The sequence below is a fragment of the Bos taurus genome, chromosome 1, assembly GCF_002263795.3.
Source record: "Bos taurus isolate L1 Dominette 01449 registration number 42190680 breed Hereford chromosome 1, ARS-UCD2.0, whole genome shotgun sequence".
Classification (NCBI taxonomy): domain Eukaryota; kingdom Metazoa; phylum Chordata; class Mammalia; order Artiodactyla; family Bovidae; genus Bos; species Bos taurus.
In genome coordinates this window covers 56830963-56850841 of record NC_037328.1, presented here as the reverse complement: position 1 = coordinate 56850841, position 19879 = coordinate 56830963, and the positions used below count along the sequence as shown (strand labels likewise).

At 40.7% G+C, this 19879-nt stretch overlaps 1 protein-coding gene across 2 annotated transcripts in view; it reads right to left on the bottom strand.

Annotated features, from left to right (window-relative positions):
• The window catches only part of TMPRSS7 (transmembrane serine protease 7), a 41023-nt gene extending 21703 nt beyond the window's left edge, over positions 1-19320 (bottom strand). Inside the window, exons 1-7 of one of the 2 annotated variants that reach the window (XM_059884624.1) lie at positions 19190-19320; positions 14808-14875; positions 13357-13550; positions 11809-11847; positions 10845-11073; positions 9272-9402; positions 6762-6874 (exon numbers count right to left, since the gene is read on the bottom strand). In XM_059884624.1, coding sequence (XP_059740607.1) covers positions 6762-6874; positions 9272-9402; positions 10845-11073; positions 11809-11847; positions 13357-13550; positions 14808-14875; positions 19190-19282 — 867 coding nt within the window. In that variant the 5' untranslated portion in view covers positions 19283-19320. The remainder of the gene's footprint in view (positions 1-6761; positions 6875-9271; positions 9403-10844; positions 11074-11808; positions 11848-13356; positions 13551-14807; positions 14876-19189) is intronic. The other variant, NM_001205892.1, reaches the window with a different exon arrangement.
• Between the last annotated feature and the right edge of the window lie 559 nt (positions 19321-19879).

Here is a 19879-nt window from a genome sequence, read left to right as displayed (position 1 = left end):
TCTTACTGTCTTGTTCTTTTAACATATGAATTTTGTCCATTGGCTGTTATTTCTCTGACAGACATTTGGTTTTTCAGTTATGTCATCATATTTCATGTTACAGTTTCTTTGCTGTGTGGTGTGCTTCTTTCTAATGTGTGTTTAAATATAGTAGATTTCCCCCCTTAGCCTACCTTTAAGAGGAAATGGGTTGGATACTTTATGACTCTGATTTAAATGTCACAACATCACCATTAGGCAGGTAGTATGATACCCATCCTACAGAAGAAGTCTAGGCTAACCAAAGACAAGGAACCTTCCCAAGGTTAAGAAATGAACTACTCCTGCATGTCCAAACCAGTCCTGCATGTCTCTGAAGGCCTCCTTTTTCTTAGTCCCAAGTAGAGATCCATGTTAGGAACTCAACAGGATTGGTTTTTATTCACCATAAGATTCATGAGAACACATATCACATTTTTTCCACTCATCATCTGACTATTTCTTTATACTAAAAAAAAAAAAAAGATGCAAACTGAGAGATAGTAAACTCTTTAAGGAATCAATTAAATTGTACAGCATAAGAACATATTCCAGTGTTAATCCACCAAGAAACTCACTTAGGCATTTTCACTTAGTTCCAGGGCACCGAAACAAAATGAACTGATAGGCACCACTACCCCTCTCCCCAGCACAAAGGCTGTCTACAGTGAAAGGAAATATGTCCCCTTGCACACTGATTCCACTGATGCAGAATGGCACACTTCTACTTTCATACTCAGATTAACCAGGAGGAGCTGTTGATATTACTGTGATGATAAATAGAGGGGCAAAGTGCAGTTCCACAAAGCATTGCAAGTTATTTTGACAAATGAACAAGAAACATAAACAATCTACTAAGTACTCTATCTCCTTCTGCTGCTGCTGCTGCTAAGTCACTTCAGTCATGTCCGACTCTGTGCGACCCCATAGATGGCAGCCCATCAGGCTTCCCTGTTCCTGGGATTCTCCAGGCAAGAACACTAGAGTGGGTTGCCATTTCCTTCTCCAATGCATGACAGTGAAAAGTGAAAGGGAAGTCGCTCAGCCGTGTCTGACTCTTAGCAACCCCATGGACTGCAGCCTACCAGGCTCCTCTGTCCATGGGATTTTCCAGGCAAGAGTACTGGAGTGGGGTGCCATTGCCTTCTCCAATGTTCTGTATTCTCTATTCCCACTGCCCAGCCCCTGCCTTTTCTTTGTGAACTTTAACCAAATAAGGGGAGGAATTCTCCTGATCTGGACCTGCTGTATTTAAATATTTCTCTAGTCAGCGATGATGACAGAATGCAGGACATGCCTTATCTTCAATCACCCCTAGCTCGCCAGTGGTTGTGTACACACAGCTCAGATGAACTTCAGATGAACACTGGGGAATTCTGCAGCAAAGATGCTTGTCACAGAAGCATGGAAGAGAGACTTCCTTCTGGGAATCCCATCTGATATGAGGAGGTGAACGTCCATGGCCCACGGTGATCCCTGCTTATGTCTGGCAGAACATACCTAATTGTATAGGGTGTTGGGCTGATAACATCTGTGATAAAGCAACTCAAAAGACAGCTTCTTTCTTTGCTTCTGAGACTCTAAAGCAAAACCGATCATTTGGGGGGGAAAACAAAAGGAAGAGAGAGGGAGGTGAATGTTCAGTGAAGTGATTGTTATGACACACAAGGGAGCTGAATATCTCTGTTGTTGTTTTGTTCAGTTGCCCAGTTGTGTCCTACTCTTTGTGACCCCATGGACTGCAGCATGCTAGGGCTGTCTGTCCCTCACCAACTCCCAGAGTTTGCCCAAGTTCATGTTCATTGCATCAGTGATACCATCTAGCCATCTCATCGCCTGACACCCTCTTCTCCTTCTGCCCTCGATCTTTCCCAGCATCAGGGACTTTTCCAATGAGTTGTCTATTGGCATCAGATGACCAAAATATACTGGAGCTTCAGCTTTAACATCAGTCATTCAGTGAATATTCCGGGTTGCTCTCCCTTAAGATTGAATAGTTTGATCTCCTTGCTGTCCAAGGGACTTTTAGGAGTCTTCTCCAGCAGCACAGTTTGAGGGCGTCTGTTCTTTGGCTTTCTGCCTTCTTTAGGGTCTGAACATCTTTAGGAGCCCAGAAAAGAAGGGGCTGCTGAATTTATTTATGGAGGAGGCATGATTCCTTCTAATTCCACATGGATTGCTCACTATTGGAGTAGCTTCTGGCAAATGACTTGCCCCCATTTCTGTTTTCTTATCTATAAACCATAACTAGAGTATCTACCCTACCTCAGAGCTATATTTTGAAGAGCAAAATGTATGTGTGCTGAAAGCACTAAAGTACTAGACAAAAGTGGGGCTTTCCAGGTGGCACTAGTGAGACGTAAGAGACTTGGTTATATCCCTGGGTTGGGAAGATCCCCTGGAGAAGGACATGGCAACCCACTCCAGTATTTTTGCCTGGAAAATCCCATGGACAGAGAGACTAGTGGGCTACAATCTGTGGGGTCACAAAGAGTCGATGCCACGGAGCACAGTAAACAAAGGTAGACAACATATTATAACCTCAAAGTCCTCTTTTGGTTTTTCTGATTTAATATCTCCCTTCTCTGTAGTCTGCAAGCTCTGCCAAGGACTTTGGTCACCTTGCTACTAGGCAACCCTGTCCAGGTACAATGCCTGACATGTAGCAGACATTCTATAAATGTTCATTGAGTTAACAGGAGAGCTTGGGAGAAGAATCAGATGGGCTCTAAGTCGGAGCAAGAGTTAAACTTTCTCAGATAAATAAGACCTTAAAAACTCAGCTGAAAGTGAGTTGGCAAAGGGAATTGATTGTTCTTCGGTAGATTTGGAAATTGGACCAGGCTCTAAGAAGGACTGCGGATGACATAATCAACTCTTGCATTAAAAAAGGTTTATCGTGACTCGAGTCAGTATTTTCGTTGCTTAAGTCATCTGATTCTTAATCATTTTTAATAAATGCAAAGTTATTTTGCAGGTGACAAATTATTTTTTACATGATTTCCACTCAGAAACATGCTCTCACGCAGCTATCGGTGGTTGCTCAAAGCTTTCTAAGGAAGGAACAGCTTTATTTAACCTTCACACTGAGAAGGACTGACCTTGATCTCTGGGAAATGGTGTCACCCCATAAGCCTGGCCCCAGTATTTCCTGTCTCTCATTTCCCATTTCCCACCCCCAGGCTCTTTTCCTTATAAAGATTTCCTTTTATTCAGCATTTCTAACCCTTGATTCAGTGAAATAGAAAGTGATTTGATATTTTTATTTGTACCTTAAACTAAAACTTAATCACAGCAATGTTTAGGAACTTTTACGTTATACATGGGATGAATAGCTGTTTTATCTCAAAAGGAATTTCAAAGTCATCTGGAGGTTTTAGGAATGGAGTCTTTCTTGTTCTGTGTGTTTAGTCACACAGTCATGTCTGACCCTTTGCAGTTCCAGGGACTATAGCCTCCCAGCTCCTCTGTCTATGGTATTTCCCAGGCAAGAATACTGGAGTGGGTTGCCATTTCCTACTCCAGGGAATCTTCTCAAGGATGGAACTTGAGTCTCTTGTGTCTCCTGCGTCTCCTACATTGACAGGCAGATTCTTTACCACTAGCACCACCTGGAAAACCCCTTTCTTTTCCTAGGTATTATAAAGAAGATAACTGTTCATTGAAGAGATAAAAGAGACAGATTTGATGTCTTTCCCTTCTCTGTCCCCAACTCTTCTCATCTTCTCTTTCCCTCTTCCCGCCTCCCCCACCTTCATACTAGCTAGCCACCTGAGGCTCTGAGCTTCTGCTTCCCTGAGGCACTGAGAATCTGGCAGTAAGCCAGAGTTCAGCACCTTTATGTCTTAAATATATTTTAAATGTTTATGATAATGATCAAAAAAATAATTTAAGGCTGCATGCCAGCAGGACATTGACACCAAGTACAGATTTGGGTATAATGAAATTATTTCAGTATTTAAAGGTTATGACCTTGCATAAATCCTACATGTGCAGTAAGCAGGCTCCTGCCTGGGAGGCTTTGCCTCAACTTTTCCCTTTGCCTGCAAACTGTTGTCCTGGGCACACACCAGGTTAGTTCCCTTGTGTCTCAGGGTTCTGTGCAAATGTCCTCTTGTCAGTGAGGCTTTCCCTGATCACCCTGTTTGAGACAACAAATCCTGACTTCCTACCTTTCACACCCCCACTCCAACTCCGCTACGAAGCCCCTCCCCAGCCTCATTTTCCACAGCATTCTACCATCATGGGATGCGCTATAAATATTTTTGTTGCTGTTGTTCAGGCGCTTGGTCATGTTTGATTCTTTGCAAGTCCATGGACTGCAGCATACCAGGCCTCCCTGTCCTTCACCATCTCCTAGCAAACATGAGTTTGCTCAGACTCATGTCCACTGAGTTGGTGATGCCATCCAACCATATTATACTCTGCCCTCCTCTTTTCCTTTTCCCTTCAATCTTTCCCAGCAACAGGGTCTTTTCAAATGAGTCAGTTCTTCACATCAGGTGGCCAAAGTATTGGAGCTTCAGCATCAGTCCTTAAAATGAATATTTAGGATTAATTTCTTTTAGGATTGACTGGTTTGATCTCCTTGCAGTCCAAGGGACTCTCAAGAGTCTTCTCCAGCACCACAATTCCAAAGCATCGATTCTTAAGCGCCAGCCTTCTTTATGTCCAACTCTCACATTTGCACATGACTACTGGAAAAGCCATAGCTTTGACTATATGGACCTTTAAACATTTTACTTGTTTATTTGTTTGTCACCAGGAGTACGTCAAGGCTGTATATCGTCTCCTTGCTTATTTAACTTATATGTAGAGTACATCATGAGAAACGCTGGACTGGAAGAAACACAAGCTGGAATCAAGATTGCCGGGAGAAATATCAATAACCTCAGATATGCAGATGACACCACTCTTATGGCAGAAAGTGAAGAGGAACTCAAAAGCTTCTTGATGAAAGTGAAAGAGGAGAGTGAAAAAGTTGGCTTAAAGTTCAACATTCAGAAGACGAAGATCATGGCATCCGGTCCCATCACTTCATGGGAAATAGATGGGGAAACAGTGTCAGACTTTACTGTTTTGGGCTCCAAAATCACTGCAGATGGTGACTGCAGCCATGAAATTAAAAGGTGCTTACTCCTTGGAAGGAAAGTTATGACCAACCTAGATAGCATATTCAAAAGCAGAGACATTACTTTGCCAACAAAGGTTCGTCTAGTCAAGGCTATGGTTTTTCCTGTGGTCATGTATGGATGTGAGAGTTGGACTGTGAAGAAGGTTGAGCACCGAAGAATTGATGCTTTTGAACTGTGGTGTTGTAGAAGACTCTTGAGAGTCCCTTGGACTGCAAGGAGATCCAACCAGTCCATTCCGAAGGAGATCAGCCCTGGGATTTCTTTGGAAGGAATGATGCTAAAGCTGAAACTCCAGTACTTTGGCCACCTCATGTGAAGAGTTGACTCACTGGAAAAGACTCTGATGCTGGGAGGGATTGGGGACAGGAGAAGAAGGGGACAACAGAGGATGAGATGGCTGGATGGCATCACTGACTGGATGGACGTGAGTCTGGGTGAACTCCGGGAGTTGGTGATGGACAGGGAGGCCTGGCGTGCTGAGATTCATGGGGTTGCAAAGAGTCGGACACGACTGAGCGACTGATCTGAACTGACTCCCTCTACTTTATAGTGAATTCCATGAGAGCAGAGCTTGTGTGTGTGTGTGTGTGTGTGTGTGTGTGTGTGTGTGTCAGACTTCATGGATCCTAGTGTCTAGAATACTGCCTAACACATAGCAAGCATTTAATAACAACATGCTGAATGAATACAAACTAGACAGTTCTTGCTGCTTACATCCAATATCTCATAGCTATTGCATGGTCTCACAAAAATTACTTCATATGCATATGCTGCAAGAGCAAAGGTGGCACCTTGCCCTATCTCCCTCTACATGAATATTAAGTTGAAGAAGGAAAAATAGGTAACAGACTGAGATTTTAAAAACAAACAGAGAAACAAACAAAAACCAGGAGCTCCCTGTCTAGCACTAGAAGAAGTTGTGTGTATTTCATATAAATTTGCACTGATTTGTTTATACAATGAAATATATGTTTTTTGTTTGTTTTAATCACTAAATCGTGCCTGACTTTTTGCAACTCCATGGACTGTAGCCTTCCAGGCTCCTCTGTCCATTGGATTCCCCAGGCAAGAATACTGGAGTGGGTTGCCATTTCCTGCTTAATCCAATTTTTATTTTTTAAATTATCTTGCTGACAAAGTAATTAAAAGTTAATAATAAATGAGGTCTATCATAATAAAATAAGTTGTTTGATCCTGTAATAATGTCTTTGCATTTTTTAATCTGAGCCATCAGCGAAGCCCCTGGAATACTCGAGTGGGTAGTCATTCCCTTTTGCAGGGAATCTTCCCAATCCAGGGTCTCCCACATTGCAGGCAGATTCTTTACCATCTGAGCCTCCAGAGAAGCCTTTATTTTTTAATACAAACAAAATAAGAATCTGGATAAGTAAGCTCCAGGTTGCAAATGGCAGTTAATTTGTGGGAAACAAGTTGAAATTACAACAAACTTGCATGTTGTAGGTAAAATATTTTAATAAAGCTTAAATATTATAAAACTAACATTCTTTTCAATCATTTAAACAATCAGTATAATTAAATTCAGAGATAAATTGTTACTAAGAATAAGATAACAATATTTTTTCTAAGATAGTGGTAAAACTAGGCTACCTGAAATTTCCAGGTACACTTGCATTTCGGAGGACAGTAGCTTGGGTAATATGGACTTGAAATTTTCCCTTCAAAACCAGTGATTTCTTTGACCAACACTGTGTTTTCACATTCTGAAAAAAATATCCAGTAACACACAGTGATTTGCAGTTGTGAAATTATGAGAAATAGATAGCATACATTTCTTTAACAATAAATACACATTTTCTTGATCAATAAATACTTATCTTTGAAATGTAAGCTACTTTTTAAAAAGAAATAGTACCCTAGGATATATAGCTATTATACTGTTCAAAGTCTACACTTTTTTTCAAATAATTTATTTTGGTTACAGATCTATAGGATGCTATTCCTTTCTTTAAAAAACATGGTTTAAATATATTTTTTCTTCCAGTTTTATTGAGCTATAATTAAAATATTAACCCTGTATATATATTTTGACACAGCACTATAAATATATATTTCTAAAGCTCTGAGTTAATTTTGTTCAAATTAGTGTGTATTTGTTGTCAAGGGTATACCCAGTTTACATAACATGTTATACTCTTTAAGACAATCTAAATGTCTATTCTTACTGATACAGTCATCCCTCTGCTGGAATATAAGCTGTCTGAGAGCACTGATTTTTTTTATCTATTTCGCTTATTATTTTCCCAACACCTAAGTAGTTCCTGGCATACAACAGACATTCAATAAGTATATTTTGAGTGAAAAGACAAATTCCAGTACCATATTTCTGTTATAATTCTTTTTTTTAACCATTGGAGTTACAGATAACTTTCAAAGCAACAATATCTCAAATATCGAGTTCAATTTTGTTCAATAAATTAATTTTACATTTGGTTTTGTAAAAATTTATCAAAATGAGCCACTGTCCTAAAAAATCGATGAATCTGTAGCTCTCACCATCTATTTAAGCCAAATTCTCTTCCCTCCTTACCCTCATCTCCCATTCTGATCTTTCTGTTGATGTTCATAAAAAAGTCAGCAGAACATGACCTGTAAGATTTGAGCAGTTTCCAAGGCAACAAATGTTATAAAATCATGAGAGTTTCAGTGAGGGCTCTTTTCATTCTGTTCTGTTTGACTATTTCAACCCAAGTCAAAAAAAGAAGAATGAAGACAAAGGTCACTTTTTGCTCACTAGAAAACCTCTGGGTTTTACATCACAAGCACCTTCTAGGATGGCACTCATGTGCACGCATGCTAAGTCGCTTTGGTTGTGTCCGACTCTTTGCGACCCTATGGACTGTAGCCTGCCAGGCTCCTCTGTTCATAGGATTCTACAGGCAAGAACACTGGGACGGGCTGTGACGTCCTTCTGCAGGGGGCATTCTCAGTGCAGGGATCAAACCCACATCTCTTCTGTCTCCTGCGTTGGCAGGCTGGTTCTTTAGCACTAGCACCACCTGGAAGCCTGGCACTCATGTGCATTACTGTAAATAGGAATTTACAAAAGAAGGTGCTAAAAGAATGTGCTCTGCTGAGCCACTGTCCCTCAGCTCCAAACCCATCCCTCTCTGCTCTGCAAGGCTGGTCTGGCACTCTGCAAACTTCTCTCTTTTACCCCCTGATAGACTCTGCCAGAGGGCTTCCCAGGTGACACTAGTGGTAAGAATCCACTTGCCAATGCAGGAGACGTGAGAGATGAGGGTTCGATCCTTGGGTTGGGAAGATCCCCTAGAGAGGGCATGGCAACCCACTCCAGTATTCTTGCCTGGAGAATCCCAGGGACGTAAGAGACTAGAGGGCTACAGCCCATAGAGTTGCAGAGAGTCGGACACGACTGAAGCAATTTAGCAGGCACGTACACAGGCTCTGCCAGTAAGGGGTGCTAAAGAGAGGCTAGAAATCTGGAGAGGAAGAACAAGACTTGTGCCTGTTTCTTATTTCTGCCAGCAATGCCGCTTCACCCCTGCAGGTTCTCTTCCTTCTTGTAGCAGAATTGAATACTGCTAGCAGTTTTCCCACTCCCACTTTATTGTGTCTCCCTCAAAGATACCAGCTCAGCTGTCTGGCACCCTCCCCTCAAAGGCCTGGGTCCCAAGTTAATGAACTTCCGAAATCATAGACATGAACACCAGCTAGGCAGGACCCCCTCCTCAGAGGCCTGAATTTCATTCCACAGACCCCCTCCTCCAAGTCCTAAACTGTAATCATTCCAATTGCTTTTATTTGTTCCTCCAAATCTACCAATAGTAGTTGCTTCCTACCATGTGTTACATCTGTGATAACTTACAGTCTTTTTGTTTTCATGTTTTTATGGGATTTTTTTGTTTTTTGCCTTGTGAGATACCCATTTTCACATCTTTGCACTGAGCTAAGAGTTCTTTATATTAAATCCTCTCTGTTAGAATAACTAGTAAGATCTCCCTCTTCTGACTAGACCCTGACTCAGGATCCTGACTTAATGCAACTAGTATTACAACATAGCCTCAGGAGAGATATGACTGGAGTATCTTATCAAAACAAGTATTTCCCATAACTTATTTCAACTGGGAAAGACTTACTTTGCTCTGGGATGACTTCAAAATATGCCCAAATTCCTGATAGCCTCCATACCTGAGGAGACTTAAATGTCACCAACATGAGATTATTTGTGGAAACAAATGATTTTAATGTTCTTGCAGGTTCACAAATTCTGAAACCAGATAACAAAACAAAAGCACATAAATAATAGGTTGTTGAGGGTTGGACCTTCATTCGCCACTACTTCTGCACATTTCTTGGGCCCTCTGCACGATTCTCATGTCTTGGACTTTGCCAGCCAGGTCTTCATCAGTTAGTTGCCACAGGGCACTACAGATGGAGGGGAGCTGATCTAGGTACAGAAATTTTTGTCCAGTGACTATGGAAGAATTCTGGATGGCTGTCCCTGGACCCTCCTTGAGAGCAAACAAGGTATACCTGAAGGGTATTTAATGGCAAAATTCATCAGCTCTTCACCAGGGAAAACTGGGCTCGAAACTTAGCTCCATCACTTAACTGAGCAATGAAGTAACTAATTCTTCATAAATGACACTTTCACAACTCTGAAATGGTAGTAATAATAATGGTATACTCCTCATAGCATTGTGATGGGGATTAAATGAGATAATAACTAACTATGTCTGGGAATAGTGGAAAGAAACCAATAACAATGATTGAGGGATGAGAAGTAGTCACAAGTACTTTTCATTACAAATTTTTAGACACTGAATTTTTAACATGTTCATTCACCACCAAAATATGAAGAAATAACACTTACAAAAATATTATTCTATACATGCATAAACATTATTAAAAATGATAAGATAATTTGTACGTCTCTTAGCACAATGAGTAAAAATAACAAATTCTTAATAAAGCCTAACTGACGTTACTATGTTATCAAACTATTAAGCAATCACAAAAAGATGTCTACTAGTAAGTAGAAAAAACTAAGATATGTATATGTATATACGTGTAGAATAATGTACATGTATGAATGAAAAAATGTATGCAAAAATATAACATTTATTTTTTCTGGGTAATGGAAATGCAAAATAATTGACATTGTTTTCTCTGATTGACCTCACTTTCACATTGAACATTGTGTTATCTTTATAATAAGGAAAAAATTTATTTTTCTACAGCTATGTAATCATAATAGAATATTTATTCAAATGGGCTTCCCAGGTGGCTCTAGTGATAAAGAACCCACCTGCCAATGCAGGAGACATAGAGTTGTGGGTTGAATCCCTGGGTCAGGAAGATCCCCTGGAGGAGAGCATATTTAAACATTCTATTGAAACAATGGTCTTCATTGTGATTGTAATGAAGTAAAATTAAGGTTCCCCACCCCCCAGAAATCTTTATATATCAAAACTATTGACCGAAGTTCCCACTGTACTGATTTTGACTGTTGTATGCTATAAATGAAAAGAAACAGAGTCTGATAGGCTCTGGCTAATCCGTGGGGCACTAAGTCATGGGTCAACCTCTGACCTCATGAACATACACAAAAATGGTTAAAAAAAAAAATCCAAGGGCAACCCCGACATTGTAAAAGAGAGACATTATAAAAACTCTTTTCACTTGCCAACTAGAGTGCCGGCATCATACCTGTACAAGATGGTGCTCCGGATTGGCAAGAGAGAGTCATAAATGGTCAGGGAGTCAGTGACACAGTTGTCGGCTTCAATCTGGACAGACTCTATCGAGAGTCGGATCAGATGGCCCACTGTGGCCACCAGCTTGAAGTGGCACATCAGCCTCCCTGAGGTTGTTGAAATCTCCAGAGGGTAGCGGAGAGACAGATGATCTGCGTAGAAGTCCTGGGAGCAGCCTTTGTCTGCGGAGACAGCACTGGGTTTTGCTTTGTTTTGTTTTAGGAATGATTTTTCTAGAAATCTTTATAAAAAATAAACAAAAGAGCTCACATGGAGAACATCTGCTGCTTTTGCCAGCCTAGAATCCACTCTCATATCTTCTGATAACAGTGCCTAGATTTTACTTTGAGAAACCATCCTCTACATGGCTTCATTGGGGTTAAACTCACCCCTAGATCCAGAGGTGAGCACACAATCCAGACTGACCAATCAGAGCCAAAGAAGCAAAGAGGCGGCATATCAGCCAGTTTGAGACAATGAGACTTAGTGCCAGGACTTCTGCAGAAACTATCATGAAATATAGGTGAGATTTTCTTTTTTTCCATCATGGTTGCTAAACTGATAAATTATAAGCTTGGATCTGCTAGTGGCCATTTACGCCACCACACTGGAAGAACCACTTGATGAAGCCTCAACAGAAGAAAGCAAGAATGCAGAGTCCTGATGACATTTTATCTTAGAACCTGGACCCAACCATGCCTGCAGCCAACATACTCCATGTATGTCCCAGTTATATGAGTCAATCAAGTTTCTTTCATGCTTAACCTAGTTTGAATATCCATCTGTCACTTGCAACTGAAAGAACACTAACAAATACCACTGAACAGGAAAGCTACAGCCAGAAAGGATGTAGATTTGTAGGCAGGGACATGGGTGGGGGGAGGAAGGGCAGGGAAGAAACCACAGATAGAACTTACTAGATCCTATGGTTGAAGAGTAATCTGACCGAAGACCAGCTGCAATGAAAAAGTACACAGAAAAAAAAAACCTGTCAGTCCCAGAAATCAATTTGTCAGAATTTTGCTTAGTAAAAATATTTTCAGTCATTTAAAAGCAATCAGTGTATCTGAGATTTGCTTTAAAATAATCCTGTAAGGTAAAGGAGGTCATGTGGGTATTTAGAGATCAAATAGAACAGTAATGAGTTGATAGTTGTTGAAGCTGAATAAAGGGTGTAAGAGTTCATTAAACTATTCTCTTTACTTTTATGCTTCAAATCATCTGTAGTAACAAGTTTTAAACACTTTTTATGACAAAAAATACCCCAACAAAATATGAAAATAACTGCTTTTGCATCTGAAATAGTGTATGTGGTACAGAATTTTCCACTAGACATTTTCCATTCATTCATTACTTATTCCAAATACTTTTCATCTACCTACTACATGCCCACATATCTATCTATCTAATTTAAATCAAAATAGAAAGGTGCATAAATTTGGGGTTAAACAATAATTAAACCACTTTTCTGTTAAGACAAGTGATGGAGTTTGCATTTTGACTGTGCTATGGAGCAGGCCATTTTGGAGCATTGGAACACACTATAGAACATAGACACAGTTCTGTCTGAACGAAGAAACAAGGAAAGTAAACCTCAGCAAAACTTTCCTTCTTCAGGACTTTGTCCCTTGGAGCCTCGGTTTGAAGATGCCTGAAGCCAAATTAAGTATAGAGAAGGGTTTGTTGTTTAGTCACTCAGTCCTATCCGACTCTTTTGCGACTCCATGGACTGTAGCCTGCCAGGCTCCTCTGTCCTTGGGATATTGCAGGCAAGAATACTGGAGCAGGTTGCCATTTCCTTCTCCAGGGGATCTTCCAGACCCAGAGATTGAAGCCATGTCTCCTGCATTGGCAGGCAAGTTCTTTACTACTGGGCCACGAGGGAAGCCCCATAGGGAAGGGTATCCTTTAATAAATTTAATTTCATAAATATATTTGACTCCAATTCTATTGTCTAATCATTGTATACAACATTTAGCAACTTTCTTTATCAATGTAGCTCCAGAGTCTTTAGCTAATCCTGTTCCACTGAGATTGTGGAAAAGAATACAGTCATTCCTCAGTATCCACGAGGAACTGGATCCAAGACTATGCATCCCCATCCCCAAGGATGCCAAAATCCAAGGACACTCAAGTATAAAGTGTATAAAGTGGAATAGTATTTGCATTAAAATCCATGCACATCCTCCAGTATACTTCAGAACATCTCAAGATTACTTATAGTAGCTAATTCAACATAAATGCTGTGTAAATTTGCCAGCCGGCGGCAAATTCAAGTTTCGCTTTTTGGAACTTTCTGGATTTTTTTTTCTGAATATTTTCAACCCATGGTTGGTTGAATCCATGAATGCAGAGTCCGTGGATACAGAGGGAAGACTGTACTTCGTGACAACATTGATTACAATAAAACAGTATCAAGAGTACTGCTGGAAGGAGAGCTTGAAGGAGAATTACCCAATAATCACCATTTAATACCACAGAGTCCATGTCCACAGCCAGACCCTGCAGGCTCCCCACAGAGGTCCGGTTTATGATGCTCGTCTGGATGGAGTCCTTCAAGATGGCAGCCACACAGTCCTCACAGAAGATGTGGCCCTTGGCATGAGGCATGACAAATACAAGCCAAAAGTGGACAAGGAGGCCACCTTTGTTGTTACTGCTACAGTGAAAAGAGAAAGAAGTTCAGGGATATACCTCTTAGGAAGCAGACATTCACAAGGAGCCAGTGACCCAGCTGATAAATTCAAGATGAAGCCAATGAGCACACCCTTCAATAAACATAACTTCCTTCTTTAGGAAGCCATTGACCACTTTTATGGGAATTTAGAAAGAAAAGCATCTTGATCTGTGTATTCTTGTGCTGGGTTCAAATCTAGAACCATTAGTATATTTTGCATCTCCATGGAGAATACACTGTTTCTATGGGTATCAATTAATGTTCACTGTCACTACAAATAACAACAGTTAGAATGCTTGATACCTCAGGAGCTTTAGACACAGTGTTAAACCTGCTTCATCCCATTAATCCTGTGAGGAAGGTCCTATTACTCTTCCAAATTTACACATGAAGAAATGAGGGTCAACTCGAAATCATACAGCTGCTGAGTAACAAATCTAGAATTCAAGCCTAACTTGGTTTTCAGGTAGCTGCTCCTGCTTCAGTTTGCTCTTGGAGCAGAATCTCCGAAGACATAAATATTGTCATGTTTTATGAAAAAAAAACATAAGATAGTGTTCTACCACACATATTTTGGGAAATGGAAAGTGAAGGAAAGGAAACAAATTGCTTTACTACAAGACTTTCTTAGTGCCTTTAATCTGCCAAAATGAATTGTGAATCTCTGTAGATATAGCAGAAGTGGGGGAAGGCAAGATACAGGACACAGCACACAAATTTTCCTAAAAACCATTTGAACATGGGATGCTTTTTTCTCAGAAGATTTCTAGCAACTCGTTTTTTACTGAACATATTTTGAAATGCATCGATCAGTGTTTTATTTTTGCCTTCACCTAATACTAGTGGACACGTTTATGGCCATTTTGCCTAGCAGCATTAGTACAGAGGTCCAGGTTAATTCCTGGTGTTTATGTTTGTTCAGTCTCTCAGTCGTGTTTGACTCTTTGTGACTCCATGGGCTTTAGCCCACCAAGCTCCCCTGTCCATGGGATTTTCCCAGCAAAAATACTGGAATGAGTTGCCATTTCCTTCTCCAGGGGAGTTCCTGGTGAGTTTTGGTAAATGAACAGAAAAACTCAGCATGACAAAGATCTGGGTCATAATTGTGCTAAAAGGGTATTAACCCACAACTATCCCCAAGAAGTTACTTGAAAATGATGTTATTACAGCCCTTCCACACTGTTGTGAGGAATTTACAGCAGTGAATGTAGAAGTCCCAAAGCAAGGGACTTTCCATACCTGACATCTGCAACTACAGACTGCTTGTAAAATTTGGAGAAGGCAGATGTTGTGTAAACCAGGTTTATCTGCAAAAGAAGAACAAAGGTATCTGAAGTCTTTCAAACTTGGCTTCCATGCACAGTACCCAGCGTTCTATAGGTCCAAGCTTTGACAGTTATCAAGGAGAAAAGCCAGGCTCAAACTAAAGGCTTCTAATGCCAAACTCAGGCATTATTCTTTGGATTAAAATAATTTATTACTTCCTGTATCAGAGTTTCTGTCATTCTGCTGTTGGTGAAAATTAATCAGTTACCTTTATTCATTTATTGCTGTATTTAGATACCTTAATCAAGCTTAACTTCAGAACTATGCTACTCCAATAGTAAATTTTCCCCACAATAAGTAAAATTCCTTTAAGCACATTTTCAAAGTATTTGACTCCATCTCTTCAATCAGTGTACACCGTGGAAAATGTATATTCTCAAGGACATATTCCTAAATTAGCCACTAGAGGGCGAGTAATACCCACGGTAGGGTCTTAAATCTCCCTTCAGAACTCTCCAGTCTCCAGGAATTTTTTTTTTTAACACCATAAATGGATCTCAAAAAGAGAGCTACTTCAATCAACTGACATGGTGTGCCCTTACTGAGCATTTCTAAAACCAGTTTCTTCTACCAAGTCTTCCCCTGTATTCCCCTTCCTGCTGCTGCTGCTGCTGCTGCGTCCTTCAGTCGTGTCTGACTCTGTGTGACCCCATAAAAGGTAATCCACCAGGTTCCTCCATCCCTGGGATTCTCCAGGCAAGAACACTGGAGTGGGTTCCCCTTCCTCAGTTCAGTTCAGTTGCTCAGTCGTGTCCGACTCTTTGTGACCCCATGAATCGCAGCACTCCAGGCCTCCCTGTCCATCATCAACTCCCAAAGTTCACTCAGACTCATGTCCATCGAATTGGTGATGCCATCCAGCCATCTCATCCTCTGTCGTCCCCTTCTCCTCCTGCCCCCAATCCCTCCCAGCATCAGGGCCTTTTCCAATGAGTCAACTCTTTGCATGAGGTGGCCAAAATACTGGAGTTTCAGCTTCAGCATCAGTCCTTCCAATGAACAACCAGGACTGATCTCCTTTAGGATGGACTGGTTGGATCTCCTTGCAGTCCAAGGGACTCTCAAGAGTCTTCTCCAACACCACAGTTCAAAAGCATCAATTCTTTGGTGCTCAGCTTTTTTCACAGTCCAACTCTCACATCCATACATGACCACTGGAAAAACCATAGCCTTGACTACACGGACCTTTATTGGCAAAGTAATATCTCTGCTTTTCAATATATTACCTAGGTTGGTCATAACTTTCCTTCCAAGGAGTAAGCGTCTTTTAATTTCATGGCTGCAGTCACCATCTGTAGTGATTTTGGAGCCCAGAAAAATAAAGTCTGACACTGTTTCCACTGTTTCCCCATCTATTTCCCTTGAAGTGATGGGACCAGATGCCATGATCTTCGTTTTCTGAACGTTGAGCTTTAAACCCACTTTTTCACTCTCCTCTTTCACTTTCATCAAGAGGCTTTTTAGTTCCTCTTCACTTTCTGCCATAAGGGTGGTATCATCTGCATATCTGAGGTTATTGATATTTCTCCCGGCAATCTTGATTCCAGCTTGTGCTTCTTCCAGTCCAGCGTTTCTCATGATGTACTCTGCATAGAAGTTAAATAAGCAGGGTGACAATATACAGCCTTGACGTACTTCTTTTCCTATTTGGAACCAGTCTGTTGTTCCATGTCCAATTCTAACTGTTGCTTCCTGACCTGCATATAGGTTTCTCAAGAGGCAGGTCAGGTGGTCTGGTATTCCCATTTCTTTCAGAATTTTCCACAGTTTATTGTGATCCACACAGTCAAAGGCTTTGACATAGTCCATAAAGCAGAAATAGATGTTTTTCTGGAACTCTCTTGCTTTTTCGATGATCCAGCCGATGTTGGCAATTTGATCTCTGGTTCCTCTGCTTTTTCTAAAACTAGCTTGAACATCTGGAAGTTCACAGTTCACATACTGCTGAAGCCTGGCTTGGAGAATTTTGAGCATTACTAGCATGTGAGATGAGTGCAATTGTGTGGTAGTTTGAGCATTCTTACATAGTAGATACATAGTAGCAAAATCACCTACCTAACCTACCAGAGCCTCTTTATGAAGGTGAGAGGAGAGTGGAAAAGCTGGCTTAAAACTCAACTTTCAAAAAACTAAGTTCATGGCATCTGGTCCCATTACTTCATGGCAAGTAGATGGGGAAACAATGGAAACAGTAATGGATTTTATTTTCTTGGGCTCCAAAATCACTGAAGATGGTGACTGCAGCCATGAAATTAAAAGATACTTGTTCCTTGGAAGAAAAGCTATGACCAACCTAGACAGCATATTAAAAAGCAGAGACATTACTTTGCCAACAAAGGTCCATCTAGTCAATGTTATGGTTTTTCCAGTAGTCATGTATGGATGTGAGAGTTGGACCATAAAGAAGGCTGAGTGCTGAAGAATTGATACTTTTGAACTGTGGTGTTGGAGAAGACTCTTGAGAGTCCCTTGGACTGCAAGGAGATCAAACCAGTCAATACTGAAGGAAATCAATCCTGAATATTCATTGGTGGGACTGATGCTGAAACTGAAGCTCCAATACTTTGGCTACCTGATGTGAAGAGCCAATTCATTAGAAAAGACCCTGATGCTAGGAAAGGTTGAAGGCAGGAGGAGAAGGGGACAACAGAGGACAAAATGGTTGGATGGCATGACCCAGCCAATGGACATGAGTTTGAACAAGCTCTGGAAGATGATGATGGATAGGGAAGCCTGGAGTGCTGCAGTCCATGGGGTTGCAAAGAGTCACACATGACTGAACAACAAATGACCCATGAGAAAATCACAAAACTCCCAAAACCTTAGAAATAATACAGCATCATGGAAAAATATGATCCATGGAGTTTAAATTCACTATGCAACACAGAACATGTTACCTTGGCCTACTGAGCTTCCTTTCCCCCGCTGCCTTCTCTCTTTTTAATTCTGTAAAGAGGTGATAAAAATGCCTACTTCTTTGGGTGGGATGATAAATAGTTATAGTTAAATGGGTTGAGCACAGTACTAACTATACAAACAGGGTCTACACAAAGCCAGCATTGAGTTTGCAGGAGGCCAAGGAAGGTTGCTTTGAGAAAGAGGTTTTTTGGATGGGTCATGAATGATGGGTGGAATTTCATTACCTAGAGGTTGGACAGAAAGGTTTAGGTCCAAAGTGAGTAACACGAGAAATCAGAGCCACCAGACATGTAAGTGCAACAATTATTCATAACCTGCAACGATTATTCATACCAAGCAAAGATTGCCTTATTTCACAAAGTTTCTGTGGGAGAAAGTGGTGAAAAATGAGACTGGGATGATCAGGGGACAGATTTAGAAAAGTGTTTGCCTGCCATTCTTCAGAATCAGTATGTTATCCTTATGCCAAAGGAGAAATGTTATTGTTGAAGGATCACTCCAGCGGTAGAGAGGAATGATTTTGGGTGGGGATAGAGGAATACTGCCTGGGATTGGAAAAAACGTTAAGGAGATTTAAAAAGAATGCCTCCCTCTTTGGGCTAATTGGAGAGATCATTGATGTTTAGGAAAGGCCATGACAGATATTTTTCTGTTCGACCAGTTATACTTTTAGGAACTCAGCTAAGGAAGTAATCAGAGACACACAGCTTCCCTGTAACAGCAAAAATCGGAAACAACTTAAATATCTAATAAAAAGGGACTTGCCAACCTCAAAGCTATCAAAATTTATGTTTTTTTCCCCCAAAGACTATGTACTCACATAGAAACATGCAATATTAAGAAGAAAAAGTCAGATTGTAAAACTGAATATCTACTAATACTCCAGTTCTGTGCTATATCCTATGTCTGTGTGGTCGAAAGTCAAAAGAGGCTGTATCTCTGGAGATTGTATTAAAGGAGGTTTTATTTTTTAAATACTTTTTCTAAATTTTATAAATGTTTATAATAATACAAATTAGTTCTATAATAGGAAAAGTGGGTTTTTTTAAGTGAAGAGATGCCAGTGTATCAGTGTTGAAATAAATGTGTATGGGTCACAGAATTAATCAGTACGCATGTAATTTCTGTACTAGAAGGCATTTTAAAGTTCACCTGATCCAATTACTTTACTTTATAGATAAGAAAAACTGAAGCTCAGGAAGTCATTTCTTTTTATTTTCAGTAGAAAAAAAAGAAATAATTTTATAAAATAGCATTTTATCTTACAACCATGATGAGCTAAATCCCATGTTTTCCTGAGTTCTTCCTTCAGCCCCCGTCCCTCCCCCACTGACCTCACCTTTCCCAGCCTCTCCCAGCTCCCGCCATCACCTCACCACTTGCTGCACAGTTCGCGCCACTGACAGAAACTCCCTGGACTCCTTCTGTCGGTATTCAGGAAGAAACTCAATGTTGGTGATGCGAAACATCCCAGCAAAGTAAAAAGCATCTCTGCTTTCTGTCTTACCTGTAAGACAGGAGGGAAGGTGGTCAGGAGGCTTTCCCATCTGTGGGGTGGTAAGGCATGATCTATGTCTGTATCACCGTTCTAAAATGCTTTTATTTTAGACAGTTCTGTATTTTACTGGTCGTAGCCTGAGAAGCTCTAAATGTAGTTTACAACATCTCTTCCATCAGCAGTAATCATCATAGCCCTTTATATTCTAATCTTTCTATCATCTTCTGGCAAATGCTTAAGAATAAGAATTTAAGGTCACAGACTTCTTTGACTTTACATCTGTCCTGGAGTCACTAAATAAGGATTTTTGATAGCTCAGTTGGTAGAGTCCGCTTGCAATACAGGAGACCCTGATTCAATTCCTGGGTCGGGAAGATCCACTGGAGAAGGGATAGGCTACCCACTCCAGTATTCTTGGGCTTCCCTTGTGGCTCAGCTGGTAAAGAATCCATCTGCAATGCAGGAAACCTGGGTTCAATCCTTGGGTTGGGGAGATCCCCTGGAGAAGGGAAAAGCTACCCCCTCCAGTATTCTGGCCTGGAAAATTACATAGACTGTTTAGTCCATG